This window comes from Hyaena hyaena, unplaced genomic scaffold, assembly GCF_003009895.1.
Source record: "Hyaena hyaena isolate Hyena2069 unplaced genomic scaffold, ASM300989v1 scaffold_47, whole genome shotgun sequence".
In the NCBI taxonomy this organism is placed as follows: Eukaryota; Metazoa; Chordata; class Mammalia; order Carnivora; family Hyaenidae; genus Hyaena; species Hyaena hyaena.
In genome coordinates this window covers 814910-837922 of record NW_024080679.1, presented here as the reverse complement: position 1 = coordinate 837922, position 23013 = coordinate 814910, and the positions used below count along the sequence as shown (strand labels likewise).

At 41.6% G+C, this 23013-nt stretch overlaps 1 protein-coding gene across 1 annotated transcript in view; it reads left to right on the top strand.

The window, feature by feature from the left end:
• CDH20 (cadherin 20) overlaps positions 1-22466 on the top strand; it is a 204875-nt gene extending 182409 nt beyond the window's left edge. The window contains exons 8-12 of the mRNA XM_039230486.1: positions 3992-4128; positions 6764-6885; positions 11171-11288; positions 16158-16409; positions 20863-22466. Of these exons, the coding sequence (XP_039086417.1) occupies positions 3992-4128; positions 6764-6885; positions 11171-11288; positions 16158-16409; positions 20863-21368 (1135 nt within the window). The 3' untranslated portion in view covers positions 21369-22466. The remainder of the gene's footprint in view (positions 1-3991; positions 4129-6763; positions 6886-11170; positions 11289-16157; positions 16410-20862) is intronic.
• The last annotated feature ends 547 nt before the right edge of the window (positions 22467-23013 follow it).

Genomic DNA, 23013 nt, shown 5'->3' with positions numbered 1-23013 from the left:
GCCACAGGCCTGGAGACAACACTCAGGCAGAGGGGGCAAGGGGTCCCACTTATCAGAACTGGGGGTATTCCTCCCTCTGCACTGTGGTCGCAAAGGAGAATTCACATTGCTAGTTTTGGGGTTCCTGACTCTTTGCACGACCTCACAGGAAGAGAGAATGGTCCCTAGACCCAAGTAGAACATCAGGGGTCCTGGATTCTCAGAGGGGAAAAGCACATAAAATTCAAATCTCTGGGTATCATTTAACAAACCCATTTGGAAACTACCATCCTGTTAGCTTTCCCCAAATTGTTCGCTTTATCCTTATTTTTCATTAAAAAAGTTATTATCTTTTAAAATAATTTGCATGTTATATGCCACTCGGCTATCTAATTCATCTTCTACATTTTTATTAAAAATAAATGAGATTTATATTCCCAAAAATAAAACACATATTAAATTGCCCTAAAATCAATATATCACCTGAAGTTATAATGTTATAGATAAAAGACCATTTAAATTTTTAAAAAGATTATGAGGACTTTTTTATAATCTTCTTTCTAGAAAGTCTATGGCATACTCAGGCATATAAACTGGTCGTGATTTACTAGTAAATCCCAAAAACAAATCTCCAGATTTAGATATATATACATGAAAAATATAATGTTTAGGATCTCCTAAATTTTTTAATAAATGCCCCAGGTACTTCTGGCAAACAGGAAACTGAACCATTTGGCAACTGAAATAGACTTCTGCTGGTATGGAAACAGCCTGCCCTCCTGTCCTCTCCTACAGAGAGAGAGAGAGAGAGAGAGAGAGAGAGAGAGAGAGAGAGAGAGAGTGTGTGTGTGTGTGTGTGTGTGTGTGTGTTCAGCAAGCCTGCCCATGACACCCTACCTTCAAATCGCTCCCAAATTCTGAGTAAGTCCTCAGCCAAGCAACTAAGCAGGGAGCCCAACAGACACTAGCTATTGTTCACTGAAGGCAGTTTTGTCTGTGTATAGTATGCCTATTCTCCCCATAACAGGGGAGAATATTACGGTTAGAGAAAGGGAAAACACCTACATAATTCACTAGTGTGTCCCAATTTCCCCCTTTTCCATCTGTATCTACACCTTCTATTTGTTCTCCTGCCTTCTGAACACTGGCCCAGTGTCCCATTCAGACTAGTGAATGCGACTGCTGCCTCAATTCAGTAACTTCCGGTTTGGGAAATCAGAAGGGGGTTCCATTTGCCGAGGAAGGCCTCCCTGAGCCAAGCCTGTGGTGTTTCTGCTCGGTGTGTCACCGGGCAGTAGAGGCAGGGCTCTGTCAGTTACTTGTACCACCCCATCTCCCACACCATCTGTGACACTGCTACGGCGCTGCAGGCCTGAGTGTAGAAAGCTGGTTCATCACAGAGGCTGGGGGCTGCCTCAGCACTGGGCCCATAGCTTGGAGAGCCGCCATCAGGGTTATGGCTCCGTGGGCTGAATGGCTGAGTCAAAGGAAAGACTATCATGAGCCAGCCGGTATTTTTTTTCCAAAGACAAATTAAACTCTTAAAATAGCCAGTGAACTTTAAAACTAAATCACTAATTATGCCTAGAATTCTCCAATTAATTTTAAATGAAATGTTTCGGCATTGTTTGTTCTTTATTAAGAAGTCAACAGTTTGCTATCATAGCTTAATCTATCTTCAAGAAGAGAGAAGGCCTTGTTCCCTTAAAGAATTTCATACATTCCACGTGCAGTAAGGCAGTATGGTGTGGCGGTGAGCAGGAACCTGAAACCAAACTGCCTAGGCTTGACTGCAATCTCGAGCAAGTGACTTAACCAATCCAGGCCTTGGTTTCCCTACCTATAAAATCAAGATACAGTACCTAACTCTTAGGGATATGGTTTAAATTAAATGAGAGAATTAAATGAGCCAATATATGCGAGGTGTATCGAACAGTGTCCGGCTACACTAAGTGTTCATTAAACAGGGTCACAAGCAGAGAGAGGCATTAATGTACTTCCTTATACTTCCAACTCTTGGAGAATTATACCTGAAATGATTCCAACTTCTCTAGCCCTTAGTAGTCACCTTTCCCTTTAATTCATAATCTCTGAACAGCCATTCTGAATTCCCACAGAAAAAAAAAAAATACATCTTTGGAAAAAACATTTTACCAAATAATACATATACAAAACGTACTACGTACATATGTATGTGTGTGTATGCATATGTACGTATCTACACCCTTGCACATATTTGAAACAAAAGTTTTACCATCAATATTTACCCTTAGAGCAGTCTGGCATGCATATGTTCTATTTCAATTTCTTTCAACACTAGTCATACCTACCATATTTATTTTACTAACTTGCAATCTGAAAAACAATGCACTAGAGAAACTTATCACTCCCCTCAAAATGGCAGTTTCCCAGTTTACACAACTTTAACATATAGACTAATCGCTGAGAACTTTAAATAGAACTTTGAACCCAATATATTACAGTAGTTTTATATGCACACATATATGTGTGTTACCTCTGCAAATGATTAGCTGTTTAACTGTATGAAAGTGACTTAACTTCTCTTAGTTTTCTTTTCTGCTGACAGAATACCTACCTCCAAGAATTATGAGAATTAAAGATAATAAGAAGAATTTAAAAAGAGGGGCACCTGGGTGGCTCAGTTGGTTAAGCGTCTGACTTCCACTCAGGTCATGATCTCACGCTTCATGGGTTCAAGCCCCGCATCAGGCTCTGTGTGGACAGCTCAGAGCCTGGAGCTTGTCTTCAGAATCTGTGTCTCCCTCTCTCTCTGACCCTCCCTTGCTCATGCTGTCTCTATCTCTCTCTCAAAAATACAAAAAAAATTTTAAAAATGTTTAAAGAATTTAAAAAGAAACTGTAAAACATTTGGTATTCCATAAATGGCAGCTATTATAATTATTTACCATTACCAGGGACCACATAGATTCTCAAGAATGGTTCTTAATCATGGCTACATATTATGGAGGGTTTTAAACCCACAGATGTCTGAATCTCCCTCCACACTAACTGAATCTCCCAAAATGTGGAGCAGGTGAGAGAATACAAAGGGTTAGATGCCAAATCAGATTTAACAGGAAATTACAGAGTACCCACGTAAATAAGGACTCAACAGATACAGACAATAGCAAAATACGAGGCAAGCATTCTGTCCTTGGAGAGGTCTGAAACCATTGGGTAAATATCCTGTGTAAGGATGCATTTTGGTCCACACCGAACATGAAAGATATAAGCAATGAAGTGCACTGCCTGGATAGGAAAGGAGCCATCTGGGTTACAGAACATCTGCTTTGTATATCCCATTAATTATATAACTCACATGATATTTTCTAACAAGTTGTGCCCCATAAATTCATAAATTCCAAGTTTATTTACATTATTCAACCTAGTCAAACCTCATTCATCCTGCTAAAAATATTCCATGAATAAGGACTCTCTAGCTATTAAATACCATTACTGTGTTTGTCGGCAGGTCAGTCATTAGCATGTTTACAAAGGACCTAAAGCAAAATTGTTACTTCTCAATAGTTGCTACTGATTATAGGGATTGGAACCACTAACTATAACTTCTCTGTTCTAATCTAGCATTTCAAAAACTTAAGTGGATAAAATTTGTTTTGAACAAAGACATGCAGAGATTGATACTCAGGATGTCTTAAAAGCCTTAGGACAGTATTAAGTTTTAAAAAGCTGAAATTGATCTTTAATTGGCTTAAAACTGCCCTAAAGCTTGGTACCCTGTTTTATTTCCATTTATAAATGAGAAAATTCGAGCAGTAACGCTCTGTTGTTGGTTTTTTACTTTTTTGGGGGGGGGGGTCTGGTGGGGGCATTGTTTCTAGACATGGTAAAACAGCACATGCAGTCTTTCAAGTGTCCATAACTCAGGACTAGTTGAGCCATGTTTCATATGGTGTGCACTCAATTCTCTCATGTAATATGCTGTAGATTTATCTAAATAAAACAACACATTTAATGTGTGTTTTCACAGATATTCCATTGACAGAAGCAGTGACCCTGGAAGATTCTTCTACGTGGACATTACGACAGGTGCCCTAATGACTGCAAGACCCCTTGATCGGGAGGAGTTTTCTTGGCATAATATCACTGTCCTTGCTATGGAAATGAGTAAGTAACACAATAAATTGCCCTCCATAATATGACAAAATATAAGCAATGTAGAATGTAGACATTTCTAGAGCTTGTTGGAACAGAATTACATTCTTTATGGGAAGAAACAGAAATTATGGTTTATACAAGTAAGTGAAAACACTTAGTTCAAATACTTACTATCTCCTATATACCTAGTCCTGTGCTAGAGATTAAAAAGAAAACCACTATGCAAAAGCAGTACTAAAATTAGCATACTTAAATCAAGGGGCTAGATTTCTGTATAAAGAAAGGGACAGTTCCTGAGAAACCTAAAAGGCTTTGAATCCTTAAAAGATTGGGAATGCATGCAAATAGTATGGTCAGGGAGCAAGAATTCCTGTCCTCTTAAAGGGTCCTTCTAGTTGGACTAAGAATCAAATTGACCTGAGACAGATTAATAAGAGAAAATCAAATTTAACAGGCATACATAAAGGGTATCCACACAGACATAAAAATTCCACACACAGGCACAAGGAGATATACCTGTATTCTGAACTAAGGAGAAGAGGGTAGGAGTTTGGGATGTCAAAGGAAAGGAATGTCTTCACAGGGCTATAAGAAAAACAGATATTTAATAATCAGAGGTTAACCCTACCATACAGATGGGTCACTCAGATAAAATCTGTTAAATAACCCTTATTCTGGGAAAAGATCCCAATTTAGATTCTTCTCTGGGGGTTAAGGGAGGGACAAAAGTCTATCTTGAACCCACAGGGTTTCAAGTGCCTCCAGCTCAAAATAATCCACATGCAAGTCTGCCCTGAACATCTTTAGTATAAAATATTACCATGGGATGAAAAGTAGCATTTGTAACATATCACCCTTACTATGCACATACATACACACAAACATGAATATAAGAAGTTGAGACATCTTACACTAAAAGGGAGATTCATGGGACACCTGAATGGCTTAGTCAGTTAGGCATGTGACTCTTGATCTTGGCTCAAGTCATGATCTTACAGTTCGTGAGTTTGAGCCCTGTATCAGGCTCTGCACTAACAGCACAAAGCCTGCTTGGGAATCTCTCTCTGCCCTTCCCCCACTCATGCTCGCTCACTTGCTCTCTCTCTCTCAAAAATAAATGTTAAAAATGAAAGGCAGATTTATGGACATAAACGTAAAATTGGAAAACTACTGAAAACTAGATTAACATATTTATTATAAACTTCACAAAAAAGTAGATTACCTACTACTACATTCAATTTTTTTCATAACACTTAATGATGGTACAGTCTCAGGGAAATGTATAGACCCTGATGTACTGGCAGAACTACATACAGCCATTCAGGGAGGAAAATGGGTAATTAAGCTTTGAATTAAGATTCTCAAAAATATTCATACCCTTTTTCCTCAAGAATCCTATTTATAATAACCATCTTAAAGACTTTATCATAGATACCAACAAAAATCTGTGCACCAAAATGTCTACCACAGTGTTACTTTAACACAGGGGGAAAAGTCAAATAATACAACTTTCTCAGCAGATATTAATATACATGTTTTCAAAGTATATTTCAATGACACAGGATAATACTGCCCTAAAAGTTCTAAATCCAGCTTTTTAATTTTGCTTAATTGCAGTCTGTGCATGTGTGTCTCCATATTTTTGGACACATACGTAATATCACATATATTACATAATGGATATATCCGGAGGTAGGGTTGTGGATCATATGCACCCTGATTTTTTTTGTACTTTCATTATTCCTTCTATAAACAAGTACCATGGTTATAATGGAAACAAATTTAAGTATGTCAGCACTTTTGGTAAAAAGGCAATAGAAATATTTAAGGGGAAAATATAGTAGAGCATTGGTATTTGGGGGAAAGAAAGAAAAAATAAATCAAAAGAATAAGGCATTCTGAGATTTCACAAAACTATTTATGAAGAATAATTTCTGTGTCTTATAATTTCTATTTTATCTTCTTGGGATGTGGCCAAAACAAAAAAGGACAGGAGGGACACTCCTGGGGATGTGAAATTGTCCTTGTGTGGCACTGCCAAGCAAAAGTCAGACCAAAGAGACACATTTCCCCATGAGTGACTACGAGTAACTTCTGCCCGAAAGATTCAGATTTGGTGTGCGTTTGATCCTGTAATATCTCCTTAGTCCCTAAGCAGACATAAATGTGCAGTGTTATCTGGACTCCCATGAATAGCTTGAAACCTTCTGAAATATAATTCAAAGAACTGATTATTGCACAGGAATAAAGCCAAGCAATGCCACAGAGTGTGAATCCAATTAGAAATGGGCTCTTTTAAAGCTAAGAATTACAGAACTAATCTGTCTTTGATTCCAGAACCTGAAGCGTGAGCCTGTTTTTAAGATGCATTTTATGATACCTGCCCCCTCCTCGGAATCGGACTCTTCTCCCCTTCCTCCTGACATCACACACTCTCTGAGACACACACCTGTTTGCCCACACACCTTATATTCTGACCGCACTCTTAGGCAGCACACGCATCCTACATTTATCTTGCCATCTCCATGTTCTTTATCCATTCTTTTAAAAAGACAGACAGACAAGGTAAATACCTATACCAGCAAAGAGCTACCTTCTTGTACTGCTGACTCCTCACCTTTGGTTTCCTTTGTGTTCTCTTTAGACAATCCTTCCCAGGTTGGAAGTGTTTCCATCACAGTCAAAGTCTTAGATGTGAACGACAATGCTCCAGAATTCCCCAGATTCTACGAAGCTTTTGTATGTGAAAATGCCAAAGCAGGGCAGGTAAGGCAGTCTGTGTGGCGTGCATGTTGGTTAACCCCCAACACATAAAAAGAACCATTGCAGATAACCAAATTTGCCATCAAAGAAATTTAGACTCCAGAAACTAACAGTTTACAAGAGTCCCCAACTTCTGTGTATCATGGCACAACAGTTTGTTAACAAGCATGGGGACCCCCATTACATTTTATGACCAAAGTAATGCTTGATGGTAGCTTGATTCACAGGCTGGCCTGAAGTTACCTACCCATCTACTGACTGAACAGTATAGTACCAGCTGTAGGAATATGTGCCTCTGGGTCCTGGGAGCGAGGGACCATGAGGATCAGGGGAAGAGTCCTCTTTCCTCAGTTGAGCACTAACACCTGAAAATATCTGCAGCAGAGAAGTTTTACTTTTATATCTTCCCACCTCCCTTTCTTAACTTCTGACAACAGGTACCTTGTTTAGGGTCTGCCTGTCCTATTCTCAGAATGCTTTGCTACCTAGAATACCTACACTCTCTCTCCTCCCTCAATTAAAACACCATTTTCCTAATGTTGTTCATGTCATGTAAATTTTGAGAGCAAAGAAATCTGAAGGAACAAGTTTTCACCAACATGAAATAACCATAGTTCTATAATCTGCAGTCATATTTGTATATTCTTTTAAAATATGCTTTTAAATGTAAATGAATAATCTGGTGGATCAAATTCCAAGTGGTGTAACTGAGAAATATCCAGAACTCTGCTTGGAGTAGCCATGTATTCATGCGTGCAATGGGCTGCTGACCACCCTGTACCCACCCTTCTATACCTCAGAGCACAGGCCGTGTCCCTGCTTCTGTAAGATGCTCTCGTCTCTACCTATAACCCAACAGACCCCCTGACTGTCCCAATTTCTTCTTCCAAAGTCTATTCTATGGTCCTGGGGATAAGTGAGGCAAATGGGTCAGGATAGTTTTAATATGAAAGTTATGAGTCTGTGAAGTACATATCTACAAGGCAAGGACTCATGCTTTGGTAATTCAGGCCTTCTGGCTGAAATGTAGTTTTTGCTTTCACTTCTCCACTTGGAGAGTGGCACCTTGCTGCACAGACTAGTGTATATACCCAAAACTTCTATCAGCATCCTGTACTCACCAAGAGTAAGTCAACACATCTTTGCCATTCTCACTCAAAAGAAAAAGTGATTCACATCCTCCACAGGGGAAAAAAAATGTCCTATCATGATTCTGATCTAAATCATCTCATCCATTGATTTTTGAAACTCAGTGCAATGGTCTATAGCACTCCTAAAACTTTTCTTCAACAAGTCTAGGATAATTTTCCTTCCACATATATTGAATTTTTAGGAAGACCTGAAACATTATACAGCTAATAAAAGTTACGATGCTGACTTTACAGTGTAAGAAATGATCTGTGTTATCATCAGTAAAGAGAGACAGTATCAAAATACATGTATATGCTTGCAGTTATATAAAATTATGACAAAGATTGTGAACAAAGATTGCTGGAGGCAGGATGCAAAAACATCAAGAGCTACTGTGCTATGGTAATTGAGTTTTGAGTGAGAAGGTCTGGACCTTTATTTTAATAATTTCTTTTATATTATAATATAAAATTTTCATATATAGTTTACAAAGTATACTATATAAAATTTTGTTTTATAAAATTTTACTATAATATGACAAATACATAATACATGACAAAGCTAATTACTAGTCTATATTATAGAGAAGGTGAGTAGCAGCACAGTAAATTAACCTCCTCTCCCCCAGGAAAAGAAGCACTTCCTTTCTTAAAGCTCTTCAGAATAGAATTTGCATTCTGATGGGTCAATAGCACTTGAACTACCTCTCTTGTTTTTGGAGCACACACATGTATCTCCCATTTCTACAATTCCAAATATATCTTTTAATGGCCTATTAGACGGTCCTTTGAAGCACAATTTATTTGTGACTTAAAGTTCAGGTCATGAGCCACAAGCCTGTCATATTTATCATCTTTAGCCCAAGATCCTGAAAATGCTACCCCTTGATTTTGACTCTGGGACATGTTTTGAAGATTTTTCAAAAGCACCCGGCTCAGTAGGCATGTCTGGTCTATAAAGAATCAGGCCTTCCTGTGTTAGAGGTGTCGGGTACTGTCGTCAGCTGTGTGTCTGCCAAGTCAGAATATGTGCATTCCTCCTAGCAAGCAGCCAGAAAAGAGGCTCACAAAGCAGTCAGACAACATACCCGATGCTGGCTAAAGGTAGAATGAAGCCAGCTAAGCAGAATATTGCGTGGCAAGTGGGGCTGAGAATGCAATCTGATCTGTCAGGGGAGCGGAGGGCAGGAGAGCAGGCTGCTCTGTTCCCAGCTGCTACAGATAACCAAATTTGCCGTCAAACAAATTCAGACTCCAGAAATTAACCCAGCAAGGCAGGGTCTTTGCTCCCTCATTCTTTAAAAACCCTGTAATGGACCAGTCCTATGGCTCAGGGCCCTCATTTCACCAATATATTTATGATTCCACAGGTTAGATATTCTGAAATGATTTACCCAACTATGTTTGCCAACTTATACGTAATCGACTATTTATAACACTCATTAAGAGATATGTTCTGGAGAGAGAGAGAGAGAGATTTTGTCTTTATGTATTTGGCACTGTGGGCAAGAGGGAAAATATAGGATTTGTCTCAGTAGGGGTAGGGAGGTAGGGTGGCCCTCGTGTGTGAGCAGAACTGACACTAGGCTAGGCTGTGGGGCAAGTTCATCTCTCAGGGCTCTATCACCCCCTCTCCTTAATGCAACTCCATTCCCTCAACTTTTAGATTCAAAAGAGGCCAGCTGCCGGCTGGGTTTGCCGGGAGGCATATCCAGAAGTAGACTTCTGGTATAAGATGTTTATTAAGGAATGCCCTTGGGACCAATGCCCGTAGAAAAGCATGACTTTGCAGGTCTAGGCAAATGAGAACTCCAGCTGTGATGCAGACCCACTAACAAGGTTTGGATGACTTCAAAGAGTTCTAGAACTAGTTTTCCCAAGTTTAGATGGGATGGTCAGGCTTTTATACTATTACATCAGTCATTTGATGTGGGTTGCCCTGGGAGAATGTGGTAACTGTGGGTAGGTGACTCTCAGCATATAAGACAATCCTCAAAGAGACTGACAAGTCTGGGGCATCAGATCCTTCACTGAAGGGGACCTGAATGACACAGTGTCATTCCTTAGCTGGGAGCCTCCCTCTCTTGTTATTGAACCTTCCGTATACTGAGGGGTAGCACTAATTTACAGATGAAGAAATAACTAATAAGCAAGCCCACCTGAGCCCTCCAAATGACCCTTGATACCCTTGTTCCTACCGTGGCAGAGAAGCATAACCAACTTTAAACAGCAGAAATGTCAAGTCTACAGGGCCAGGCCCAAGATGGGTGGGAGGTGTCTGTGGCATTGGTTGGCAGAGGAAACACAGAGGAAGGCGACCACTCATGCAACACTTTTCCTATATCCCTCCCGGATGGCCTGCTAATTTTTCAATTGTGTTTTCTGCACTGCTTCCCTTCGTAGCTTTTTTATCATGGCCTTCATAACCCTGATGGAAACCTACTACTTTGAAAAAGCACTATGGAAATAGCAAAGTTTGGGGCCAAACAGCTCAAAAGAAAGCCAACCCTTCTTCTGTTCTCCTCAACCCCAGGTCCTGCTTCTGATTCTAGTCTGTTCCACACCTCCCACCCTAGATCTTGGGTTCTCCACATTTCCTAGCTTTCCTTCCAGCCAACAAAAAGCAACTGCCCTGCGACCCATCCCCTCCTATCTGTGCTCCATTAACCTGACACAGTAGATGTTGATGTGTCTATTTCTCTTCTAGGTGTTGGTCATTTTTAAACAGAGGCTTCTCAAAGATAGCAATTTGACCCCAAAATATTTACCCAAATGATAGATTAAGTAGGTAAAGTGGAAAAATTAAAAACAGAAACAAGCAGGGCCTGTGGCATCCCACAGTTTTCTTACCCAGTCTTCTCTTCAGACTGCTTAAAAATGACTGGTGCTGGTGTGAGAATTTGTTATGTGGATGCCTAACCCCTGACGTATTGAGGTAAGAGTCACCATGTGCCAGTCAGTGTACTCAGGCCCAACAATAAAGACCAAAATTCAATCCTGAGTTGTGTGATGCCATGGAGATTTTCCAGGTAAGTTACAGGATGTCTTCTCAGTAGGTAAAACAATCCACTATTGGATTTTAGGGTCTGGGATCTCACTGGGTCCTTAAGATTTTTTCCTCTGACTCTGATTCACATGATTCCATGTCACCCCCCAAGCTGATCCAGACAGTGAGTGCAGTGGACCCTGATGACCCACACAGCGGTCAGCACTTCTACTACAGCTTGGCTCCGGAAGCTGCCAACAACCCCAACTTCACCATTCGGGACAACCAAGGTAACCAGGTGGACAGGTGGCCACCAAGGCCCTTCTATATCTTGGGCTCGATACTTTTGGTTACTCTACCATGAAAACAGCGTCATGTCAAAGGTCACCTGCTCTTTAGTAGCAGCAAAGACATTAATGCTCATTTGCAGTATTTTTTAAAGTTTTGTCTCAAAACATCAAAGACAAAAAAATGCCCTCTACTGATTCTGAAACTTTCAGTTGGTTGACAAATGGTTTAGAGCTGGCTGTGTGTGTGACACTGTGCCAGGCACACAGGCAGAAGCCTTCTTTCATTCCCACAGATAAAAGCCATGTCTGTATGTTCTATAACTCTGGGGAAAATCTGAGAAAGATGATAGACATTGAACTAGACAAAGAGAGAACCCTCAGGGAACATGTCTGGGCAAGCATCAAAGGTGGTAACAGTGAAGAGCTCTTAGAACAAAAGGGAGACAAAGCCTAAGGTAACAAAGGACAAACAGAGGCTCACAAAGAGTAGTTTGGGCGCTGAAACAACTTTATTACTTTACAATGATTTTAAAAAGACAGAGCCAGGTGGGGCTTCCTATTCTAGAAAGCACTCTCCACTACAACTTAGCTGGAATGGAAATTCCAGACCCCTCTTTTCCAGGAAGCACTATGATCAGCTAAGAAATGAAGAGCACACTCTTCACTGGTCACAGAGGGGACAAGGAGGGGCTTCTGTTCTCCAGCCTGATGATTTTCAAAGAAGATCAGAAAAAAAAATTTAGAAATGTCAAGTGAACTCCTTCTGTTATTAACTCTGCTACTTCTATCTGACCTTGTGGACAGAGATCATCACTTCTCTGGGCCCTACCAGCCCCATTTTTTATTCCAATTCTAAAATATTAATTGTCACTGTATAACAATCTAAACAAAGGGTAACAAAAAGTCGTGATTAGGCCTGCCTGGTCTTAGTCTCAAACACCAATCATTTGAGACTTAAAGTATTAATTCCACTCCCCCCTCAATCATATTCTGCCATTAAACTTGAGACTATTAAACCCGTTTTCTTTTAAATGGAAATATTCCTCCAAGTCTTTCCTTTAACCTTCTACATGTCATCATAAAATCACTCTATTAATTCTGGAAGGAAGGATATTATAAATCCTAACAGAAGTACTAAAATTAAACATCCCAACATTTTATTGGATCAAAGTTTGAAGTATTCATTTATCTGCTTCACAGGGAAATCCTTCCTACAAAAAGTGATTTCAGCCCACTTAGGATTGGTTTTATAGTGAAAACCCTGGGGTTGGGGCGTGTAATACATTATAGTCTTTCTCCAAATTTTCAGTGAAATGTCACTGTTCTCTCACTCTATTTGTCGGATCCAATGCAGAAACCATATGCAGCAAAATGCGGCAACTTGCTTAAAGATGACTTTGGACACCAATCCATGAGCCAATACTTTAAAAAGAAGAGCCACTAGAACATGATGACTATAAAAGAAATGACTCATTACTTGGAAGGTTTTCCAAAATGAAAGTCAGCACATCTTCAATAAATGAATGAACTCTTAATTTCCTCATGTTTTTTTTGTTTGTTTGTTTTGTTTTTTTATCCCATGAGTATCTTTTACTAAGGCTCATTAAAAACTGAACATCTGGTTTGGTGGATCTATTGTCAGGACCTCAACTCCCGTGCCCTCAACATGATAGCCTTTCATGAATACAACAAGGCACTACCTCAAGTAGAGCCTTGTTAATCCTCAAAGCATTATTAAAAGGATTGTACATATATAGCATTTTCCAGTTTCAAACACATTTGCCCATACTTTGCTTTGTTTGATATTTATAATAATCCTCTAAGGTTTCAAGGAAGTTACTAATCCCTCTGATTCTCTGATTCTCACTGTCTCATTTGATAGATCAGGAAAGAAAGCAAATGCCCCAAGATTAGAAAGTGAGTAAAGTTAAGGGCATTTCACTGGAGTAAAGTGTATTTTCCTAGAGTCAGTCAGAGAAAGACAGATATCATATGTTTTCACTCATGTGGAACTTGAAAAACTTAACAGAAGACCGTGGGAGAAAGGGAGGGGGGAAAATAGCTACAAACAGAGAGGGAGGGAGGCAAACCATAAGAGACTCTCAAATACAGAGAACCAACTGAGGGTCGATGGTGGGGGGAAGAGGGGAAAATGGGTGATGGGCACTGAGGAGGGCACTTGTTGGGATGAACACTGGGTGTTGTATGTAAGCAATGAATATTGGGAATCTACTCCCAAAACCAAGAGCACACTATATACTGTATAACTGTATGTTAGCCAACTTGACAATAAATTATATTATAAAAAAAAAAGAAGAAGAAAGTGAGTAAGCATTAAGAGGAGGATTAAAAATTGGGAACTGTTGGGGCGCCTGGGTGGCTTAGTCGGTTAAAGCGTCCAACTTTCGCTTAGGTCATGATCTCGCGGTTCGTGGGTTCGAGCCCCGCGTCGGGCTCTGTGCTGACTGTCAGCTCAGAGCCTGGAGCCTGTTTCAGTCTGTGACTCCCTCTCTCTCTGACCCTCCCTGCTCACGCTGTCTCTCTCTCTCTCTCTCCTAGAAATAAATTAAAAAACATTAAAAAAAAATTTTTTTTTAAAAATTGGGAACTGTTGTAGGAAAAAGAATGTTTGTGTCCCCTTGGAAACAAATAATGCTTCCAAGTAGGTTACTAAAGCCCTGGTTATCAGAGGCAACAAAATCTTTACAAGTGACTACTATATACCAGATCCCTTCTAAGACTAGACTTAGCAACACAATGATCTGATCTTTTTTACTTAACCTGAAATAATTCTGAGATCAAGAAACATGTTGTGTTAAGTAGGCATGATATAATACTTTTATGAAATTCAGCTCTGGTCAAGCTTTCTACAAGTCTTACAACCTAGCCTTGATTAAACTGAAAAATAAAAATAAAACAGAATTCTTTTTGAGAAAAACCTGGTTTCTGGAAAAACAAAATTAACACTGTGAAACAGAATTAATAATACTTAGCTACTAAATCTGGATAAACAGAGAAGTAGGTGGGTTGTACGGCAGGTAGAAAGATTAATATAATTCTCAGGTCAGCAATGAGTTGCTATATTCCTCCACTTGACAAGGAAATAAAAGAGGAAAGGGGTCTGTACCAAGACAGGAAGGGATTTGCACTGGATGGATAATTTTCTAAAGTTAGTACAACTAAACTAATTAAGTAGCTACACAGCACAATAGAAGAAATGTATATGTGGAGTCAGAGAGGCCAGAGTTCAAATCCCAGCTCTGCTACTAAGTAACTGAACAAATTATATAATCTCTCTAGGCCTTAACTCACCCACTGTAAAAGGGTCAGATTATCACCATCTCATCAAATGTGAAAATTAAATGAGATACTTCGTGTAAAGACTAAGTATTTGCACATAAGCATTCAGTAACCCGTAACTGCTACCATGAAAAGGCAGGGCAAGGAGGAGTTGGAAGGGAGAATATAGTCATCAGAATAGGCTAGCCTATGTTGTAGCAACAAGTGGCACAAAAATTTCAGTGGCTTAACACAGCTAAAGTTAATCTCTTGCTCACATAAAGCAGACCGTGGGTCTGAGCAATGAGGACAGCTGTCCACGTCACCTGGTGTCCCAGGCTGCCTGGACCTCCATCTTACACGTTCCTGCACAATGCCACACCCAGAGAAGAGCACAGAGACCCACATACCAGCTGTCACGTGCTTCTGCCTGGAAGTGACCAGAATCACTTTTGCTCATTTATCATCATCAAAAGCAAATCCTGTAGACATGCCAGAATTCAGGACGGTAGAAAAGTATAATCCTTTACTATGTCCAAGAAGGGAAAGAGAACCAGAAATATTGATATTAACAATGTTTAGTTTGGTTAGGCTCTCAGAAGTTTTTGTGAAGTTCTAGACTCTTCCCTGTGAAATATAAAACACGACCAGAGGAACTTCCACGTTGATATCAGCTTTGACAGTCACTGCCTGCATGTCCTACCACATCTCTCCAACTTTTCTTCTGCTAAAAATGATCTGACTTTGCAAAAAATATATGATTTAGAATTCAAACCCACTTGCGGAAACTTGAAAGCACAGATTAAAAAATAAAAGATCCCAAAACACTACCTTAGGCAAATATAAATATAAATACACACACAACCCACCGTTGTGGAAACACATTAAATAATTTTGCTAATCCCGTTTAAACCTGGAGGGAAAAGCCTAGTATTGCTGCTCAGGAACGAATTCTCACCACGTTCATATTAACCGTGTAAACTCAGACCATCAAGTAGGGGGAAGGAACCGGGCGTATCACTCATGTGATCAGGACCTGGTGACTGTGTTTCAGAGACAGAAAAGAAAATAGCAGAAGACATGAATTCCAGCCAAAGTGGCAAAAATAAGCAACCCGCCACAGCCACGGAAGCTCGGCGGCATCCCTTTCCTGGAGGCACAAAGCAGCCCCTTGGCCTTGGAAAGCTGCTGAGCGGGAACAACAGGGACCACAAGTGGCCAGTGACTGTTCACTCATATCAAGTTTTCACAGGAACATTGCAGTTACATCTGAAGTCTAACAGTTGGCCCTGGGCACTTTATGTCAAACAGGGTAAAACAGACTCTCAAAAAAGGTTTCTCTCCGAGGCCTCAGGGTTTTGCCTAGAAGCAAGCAAAAATCTGAGGTTTCTGAATTCAAATGCTGATCTAGACAAATCAGAAGTGGCCGCAGCTAAACGCCTCCAGGGAATGTCTGACCGCCCTCTCTGGCCATCCCACATCCCACCCCTGCCCTCTTGCTTTCCTCACGCCAAGAAATTAATTTACTCACTGGTTCTTCCATTTTCTTCCTCTCCCCGTTTTCAACCCCGGAATCCCTGTCACCTGCAGATAACACTGCCCGGATTCTCACCAGGAGGTCTGGCTTCCGGCAGCAGGAGCAGAGTGTGTTTTACCTGCCTATCCTGATAGCAGACAGCGGGCAGCCGGTGCTGAGCAGCACGGGCACGCTGACCATCCAGGTGTGCAGCTGTGACGACGACGGCCACGTCCTGTCCTGCAGCCCTGAGGCCTACATGCTCCCGGTCAGTCTGAGCCGGGGCGCCCTCATTGCCATCCTGGCCTGCATCTTTGTCCTCTTAGGTAAGGAGGTGGTTCCTTTCCACCCCGTGGGGTCCTGCCAGGGCTTACAGCTATCATTCTAACACCGCTGCTCAGACCCGGTTTTCTACACCATGCTTATTGAAAAGGTGACAGAGGAAGGCCGGGAAAGAATAAAGAAACCGAAGACAGCCCCTTCCTTCAAGGAACTTATGGGCTCTTTGCCCAGATCAAAGCAAACCTATTTATCTGGCATCAACCACGGGCCAGGGTACCTCTCCATGTGCTGGGACTGACAAAACACACATGCCCCAGCCTTCACAAAGCGTACCTCAGAACACAGCAAGTTCATTTCAACAGCACGAAAACAACAGGACAATTTGGGGCAGAATATGAGAAACCCCTCTTTTAACCCCTTCGTTTCAGATAAATTAAGAGACAGTGACAGGTCGGAGGCCAAATGTCAGAGGCAGAGCAGGAAGTGACATGCAGGCCGACCCTACCTTGTGCATCCCTGTATCTGAGCAGTAAAGGCTCTTTTCCTAACTGTTCATCCCCAAATTCTGGAGGCGGTGTTACAGAGAAGAGGGCAGGGTATCCTCAGGGGACAGGAGACAAGGGGAGGTGTCATTTTAAACAAAGTGGTCAGGGGGCGCCTGCCTGGCTCAGTCGGTTAAGCGTCAGACTCTTGATTTTGGCTCACATAATGATCTCACAGTTCATGGGTCTGAGCTCCACATGGGGCTCTAGGCTGACAATGCAGAGCCTGCCTGGGATTCTCTCTCTCTGTAAATGCCCCTCACACACACACACACACACACACACACACACTTTCTCTCTCCTTCTCAAAATCAGTAAACTTTAAACAACGTGGTCAGGGCGGGCCTCACTGAAAAAGCAGTCCTTTGGGCAGAGGCCTGAAAGGACTGACAGAGTGGCCCCATGGATATCTGGGACAATAAGCTCCCGGGCTCATCGGCGCCCCTCGGCTCTGTGGCCATCTGCCGAGGAGCACGCGCAGGGCCCACGGGGCCGCGGTGCCACTGCTGCTGAAACACAGAGATGCAAGGACGGGCTGGCGGGAGAGCACTAGTGAGGGAGGGGGCCTTTATTCCTCCTCTCAAATCATTCAGCCAAGCTGCCACCCACCTCCCTTGCACACAAGGCCATTGGAGCAATTGTTTTTTTAACTCAACACTCAAAAACAAACAATAAAACACCTGAACTAATTCTGGAAACCACAAAAATATCTGTACACATATCTTGACTTTTCTGATTGAATTAATTCACTGCACACATATTTTGCTTTGGAAAAAAGCAGGCTTAGTAGAGACTTATATCATTCAATGTGAGAGAACTCCTAGCATTCTGTGAGGAACAAAATACAGCCCTGCGGGTTTAAATTAGAATAGACATTCAGAGGAGCGCCTGGGTGGCTTAGTCGGTTAAGCTAAGCTTCTGACTTTGGCTTAGGTCATGATCTCGTGGTTCGTGGGTTCAAGCCCCGCGTCGGGCTCTGTGCTGACAGCCAGCTCGGAGCCTGGAGCCTGTTTCAGTCTGTGACTCCCTCTCTCTCTGACCCTCCCCTGCTCACACTGTCTCTCTCTCTCCTGGAAATAAAAACATTAAAAAAAAAAAAAAAGAATAGACATTCAGAAATCCACATAACCCCTTGATCCCAGGTTTACCTGTACACCACAAGGCTGAGTCAGACCAGAGAAAGAAGGTTCTGATTGCAAAATATCAGCACCTGACTGAATTTCTAGGTCGGTCTATGGAATACGCTTCTCAAAAAAACATTTACCAGCATGTGGTTTGATTTTGTTGCTTTAGTTCAGTGCGATACGAAGGGAGAAGTCATATAAATACCTAACTTTTCTAAGTCCTCAGATCCCTGGGATCAGAGGGAAGTGTTTGGTTTCTACTCCCAGTCTGCATTGACAAGTAACACCTTCCTGCAATTCCCTGATTGTCCATGAGATGGCAGTGGGAGTCCTTGAGTGCAGAACAGTATAAACTACTAGAGGCCTTTTGCAGGAACCTGCTCCTAGGAGAAATTTCCAGACTGGCTGTCCCTACTTCTTTCCTCGGAAAATGTCTACATTATAAGTTCACCCTTGCCCACAAAGAGTAGAAAAAGCCATCATTACGGAATGATTGATTTAAAAAGACTGGCACAGAAAGGCTCTCAAGCTAGAAATGGTGTCCAAGGGGCAATTTATATTGTGCTTCCCAAACCCATTATGTCTTATCCTTTGAATTGTACAGAATAAATAGACAGTTGTCAGGAGCTAAACTGAGCAGAGCTATGCAACTTTATATACAATCCTCATAGTTTCAGGCACTCTTATTTCTAAGAATGCACATCCTAAATTAAATATAATTCATAAAACTGAGTAAGATTCAATTGCAGTGGATCTGTCAGTAAAATCCATTTTGTGGACAATTAAATAAACATAATTTTGACTTTATAGGATTTTTTTTCTTGTCTCCAGTATGTATCTACTTCCTAGAAAATTTCATAGGCCCTTTGGCCCTTTAAGTATTATAAAGCCTATAATATTTAAAGAACAAAACACCCCTAGAACTGTTCTCTTCTGTCAGGGAAGCCTTTTAGTTGAATAGGACCAACCATGTTTCCCAGAATCTGATTTTTCAGGGCATTATCCAATACTTGTTACTTAAATCAGACTATCTAAAATATAAGATATTTGTACCTTATTTTGTAAGATACATGCAAGATATCTGTTAAGATAAATGTAAGATGGACCAGGTCTATAAGCTGCCTAATTCTTATCTACAGAATTCTTTCCAGCAGATATTCAAACACTCTTCTAATTTTGCTTTCTAGCATTTTCTAGAATACCACCCCTACTGAAATTCCCACATAATCTATGTGAAGGTTTTCCAGTCCACTAGGAAGAATTGCCTGGCCCTGCCTCTCTATTCCCTTTGCATCACTTAGAACCCTATGATAGCCCCTATCACTGCCTTACTTGCATTAATCATCAGTATCTATAATCTCCTTAGATTACAAACTTATAAGAGCAAAAATCATCAATGTTCTTTCTCCATTGCTTTGCATGGTGCACTGAAAATAAAATTTGAGTTTAGGAACTGTTTATTGAACCCCACAAACACAGCATGTTCACACAGAATCCCATTTATCCAGCCTGCGTCCATCCAGATCACACGGCAGCCTTCCACACCCAGTTTAAGCCCTTACTTGTTTAGAGCCTCATTAGTCCACTTCTCTGAAATCACACAATCCTGTGGTCCACGAGCTGTATTCTGGCACACAGAAAAAATACATGAGAATGTATCACTGTTTCCTGTGTGTGCGTTTTGTCACCCAAGCTATCTGGGAATAGATTGGGTACTAACATTATTAAATGCAATCTATAGAAACCACATTCTACATTCAAATTTTTAAAATCATTACTGCGAATTTTTTAAGCAGTTCATAATCTTACTGAGCGCACACAACTATATTTCATTTTTCTCCCCCTGGGTTAACTGCAGTTTTATTCTGCAATGTTGTCAAGCTGTTACTGTTCACCAGTTGTAACAAAGCATATGAAGGGGGGGTAAATCAATAGCAGTTCTACAGCTAAACCTCACCACACTTCCTGGAAAACATTTCCAGTCACAGAGATAAACAGTTCAATGGGATTATCTCTATCTCTCCCTTAAACCCCAGCAAACACACCCTTGAAAAAAAATACATTTGTTAGGATAAAATTTTACCCAAATCTGCAAAGGCACATCTAACAGCACGGTGCTTCTTTGATTACATGAATTATATAAAATGCCACTGCTCATTCCCTCCCTTCCATGAACCTCACTGGATCCAGAGTCACAACCACCGCAGTAATGGAAGGCTTTCTGAGGATCTGAGTTTATCGGAAAACAGAGGTCACTTAGCCTTGTTTTTTGAAAGAGGTATAAAAAGACTAAGCCTTTGATTCATACTCAGCCCATGTCTATATGCATCCGTATTAGTGCATGATACTTACAAAGTAGAATCCTATTAAGATAGTAATGTAAATTTTTTTTTAAAAGGCTGTAGTCCACCTACATAATAAGATTCCCACTTCATAATAGGAGAAATGTATACTTAGCACAGACTCCATGGAGGGCCAGGATGCTTTGTGCTTAGTTAATGGGATTATATTTGGGGCGGCTGGCTGTACACACACACCCCCACACAATTTCAAAGCGATAAGCTAATGAAGGCAAAGAGATTTTATATACTTCTTCTAAATGGACCATTTGGAAAAACCATAAGGCTTCATGGGCCTAGAGTCTCAACTTGACCTGCAGAACGTGTGAGCACGAGGTAGCCCCTGTGGTTTAAAGCACCCAAACGCGGTCTCTGAGCTCACCACTCAAAGAACACTCCCCACACCTGCGGTCCATCGTAGACAGTTCGCGTCACAGCGCACACACAGCCAGGGCTCTCGGGTACACACCTGTCGTCTTTGTTTCCCGGCAGTGCTGGTGCTGCTCATTTTGTCCATGCGGAGGCACCGGAAACAGCCGTACATCATCGACGACGAGGAGAACATCCACGAGAACATCGTCCGCTACGACGACGAGGGCGGCGGCGAGGAAGACACCGAGGCCTTCGACATCGCGGCCATGTGGAACCCGCGCGAGGCGCAGGGCGGAGGCGCCCCCAAGACGCGGCAGGACATGCTGCCCGAGATCGAGAGCCTCTCCCGCTACGTGCCTCAGACGTGCGCCGTGAACAGCACGGTCCACAGCTACGTGCTGGCCAAGCTCTACGAGGCCGACATGGACCTGTGGGCACCCCCCTTCGACTCCCTCCAGACGTACATGTTCGAGGGGGACGGCTCCGTGGCCGGGTCGCTGAGCTCGCTGCAGTCGGCCACGTCGGACTCGGAGCAGAGCTTCGACTTCCTGACGGACTGGGGGCCCCGCTTCCGGAAGCTGGCGGAGCTCTACGGGGCGTCGGAGGGGCCGGCGCCCCTGTGGTGACGGAAGCCGGGAGGCAGGCGCGCGTCCAAACCCAGACTTTCTCGGTGGACGCTCACCGTGGGCGCAGCCGACCACACGAGCAATACTGTGCTGGAGAGCGAGAAGGGGTGAGCGGCGACGGGAGCTCTCTCTGGATCAGCTTTACTTGGTTACATTAAGTTAAGTAATCGAAAGGAAACACAGGAAGAGGGGGGCAGTAACTCCAATTACCTTTCTTTTCTTTTTCCTTTTTTCTTTTGAAATTTTGTGACACTGTATGCAAGGGCTTGGAGCCCAAGGTTAGGTTATGGCGAAATTGACTTCTCTCTGCCACTCGCCGAGGCCTTGGTCCCTCGCCACCCACTAAGAGTTTCTGGTCTTACATACACAGGTGGCGGCTGAAAGAAAGTTTGATTCTTGTATCCTGTTCTTTTTCTCTTTCCCTTCTTTTCTTTCTTTTTTTTTTTTTTAAGTCTTACCTTATATGCCACTTAAGAGTTTTGCTGGCTCATCAAACTGCACAAACCAACCCACACAAAAGAACACTGAAAAATTGTTATTCGGTGAAATTAACCTACCTGTCCTGGGATGGATGGAATTTCTTTTAACCCTTTTGAGACAAGGTGAAGGCGAATCAGCCTTGCATGATGGGTGGGTGGGGGATGGGAGAAGGAAGAGGCATTGACTTTGTGCTCAAGTTTAATGGCTGAACCAAGAGTTGTTGGCGTTAGGATGACTCCAACTCCATCAAGTTAAAGTGCCCGTTTCCTCGGCTCTTTAACTGGCCCCTGCAAAATTGTTCAGAACGAAACCAGAAAATCTGCCTCTTTTGCACTGTAGATGTCTCTTCCATGTGCCAAATGTGAAGATTAGATGCTACAAATGAAAGCCAAATAAAAAAGTATCTGATAAAAGCATGGGTTAGAGGGCTTTCCTAATCTGTGTGAGGTCAATCCAAGGGATGTTTACATACTGTAGATAACCTACTTGAACAAAAATCAGTATTATAGAGAATAAATGGATGTAAGAAAATTACATGTATAAGTTTTGTATATTTGTTAATAATTTTGGTAATAAATATGATGTACTGCATCTCAGTACCCTAGCACTTCTTTTAATAAAAGCTAAATAGAAGGGAAAGTCTATTGCACATTTGTTTAATTGCTGAGCCCAAAAATGGCTTTCTGATCTTGACCTGGCCTCAGGTTCCTGGCGCTGGAGCTGATTCATAAGACAAAGGCAGCAACAAAGAAATCTGAAGATATGCATTCCTTTTCAGTTGTTGACGTATGAATGTTATGGTTCCAACCATTAAGCTTTTCATGAACACACTTCATTCCCCCATCTCTGAAAAGAGTAAAGGATGGTTTGATAACATCAATGATATAATGCTGAATTTTGCCTATATTTTTCATTTTGTGAAAGGGTTTTACACATAGCCACCAAGGAGACATGCCACTATGCTACTTTTATCTCTCCTCTATTGGCAAATCAAATATATACAAGTCAATGTGTGCAAATATGTGCAGCTCACCAACACTGGATGAGTTCACAGAATTGGGACCATATTTTTATTCTTCTTTCTTTGCCCCACAGTTGATTGATCATGAACAAAATTGTTTTCTGTGGCTCCTGTTTATAGCAGTCGTTCCCAAATTTAATTGGG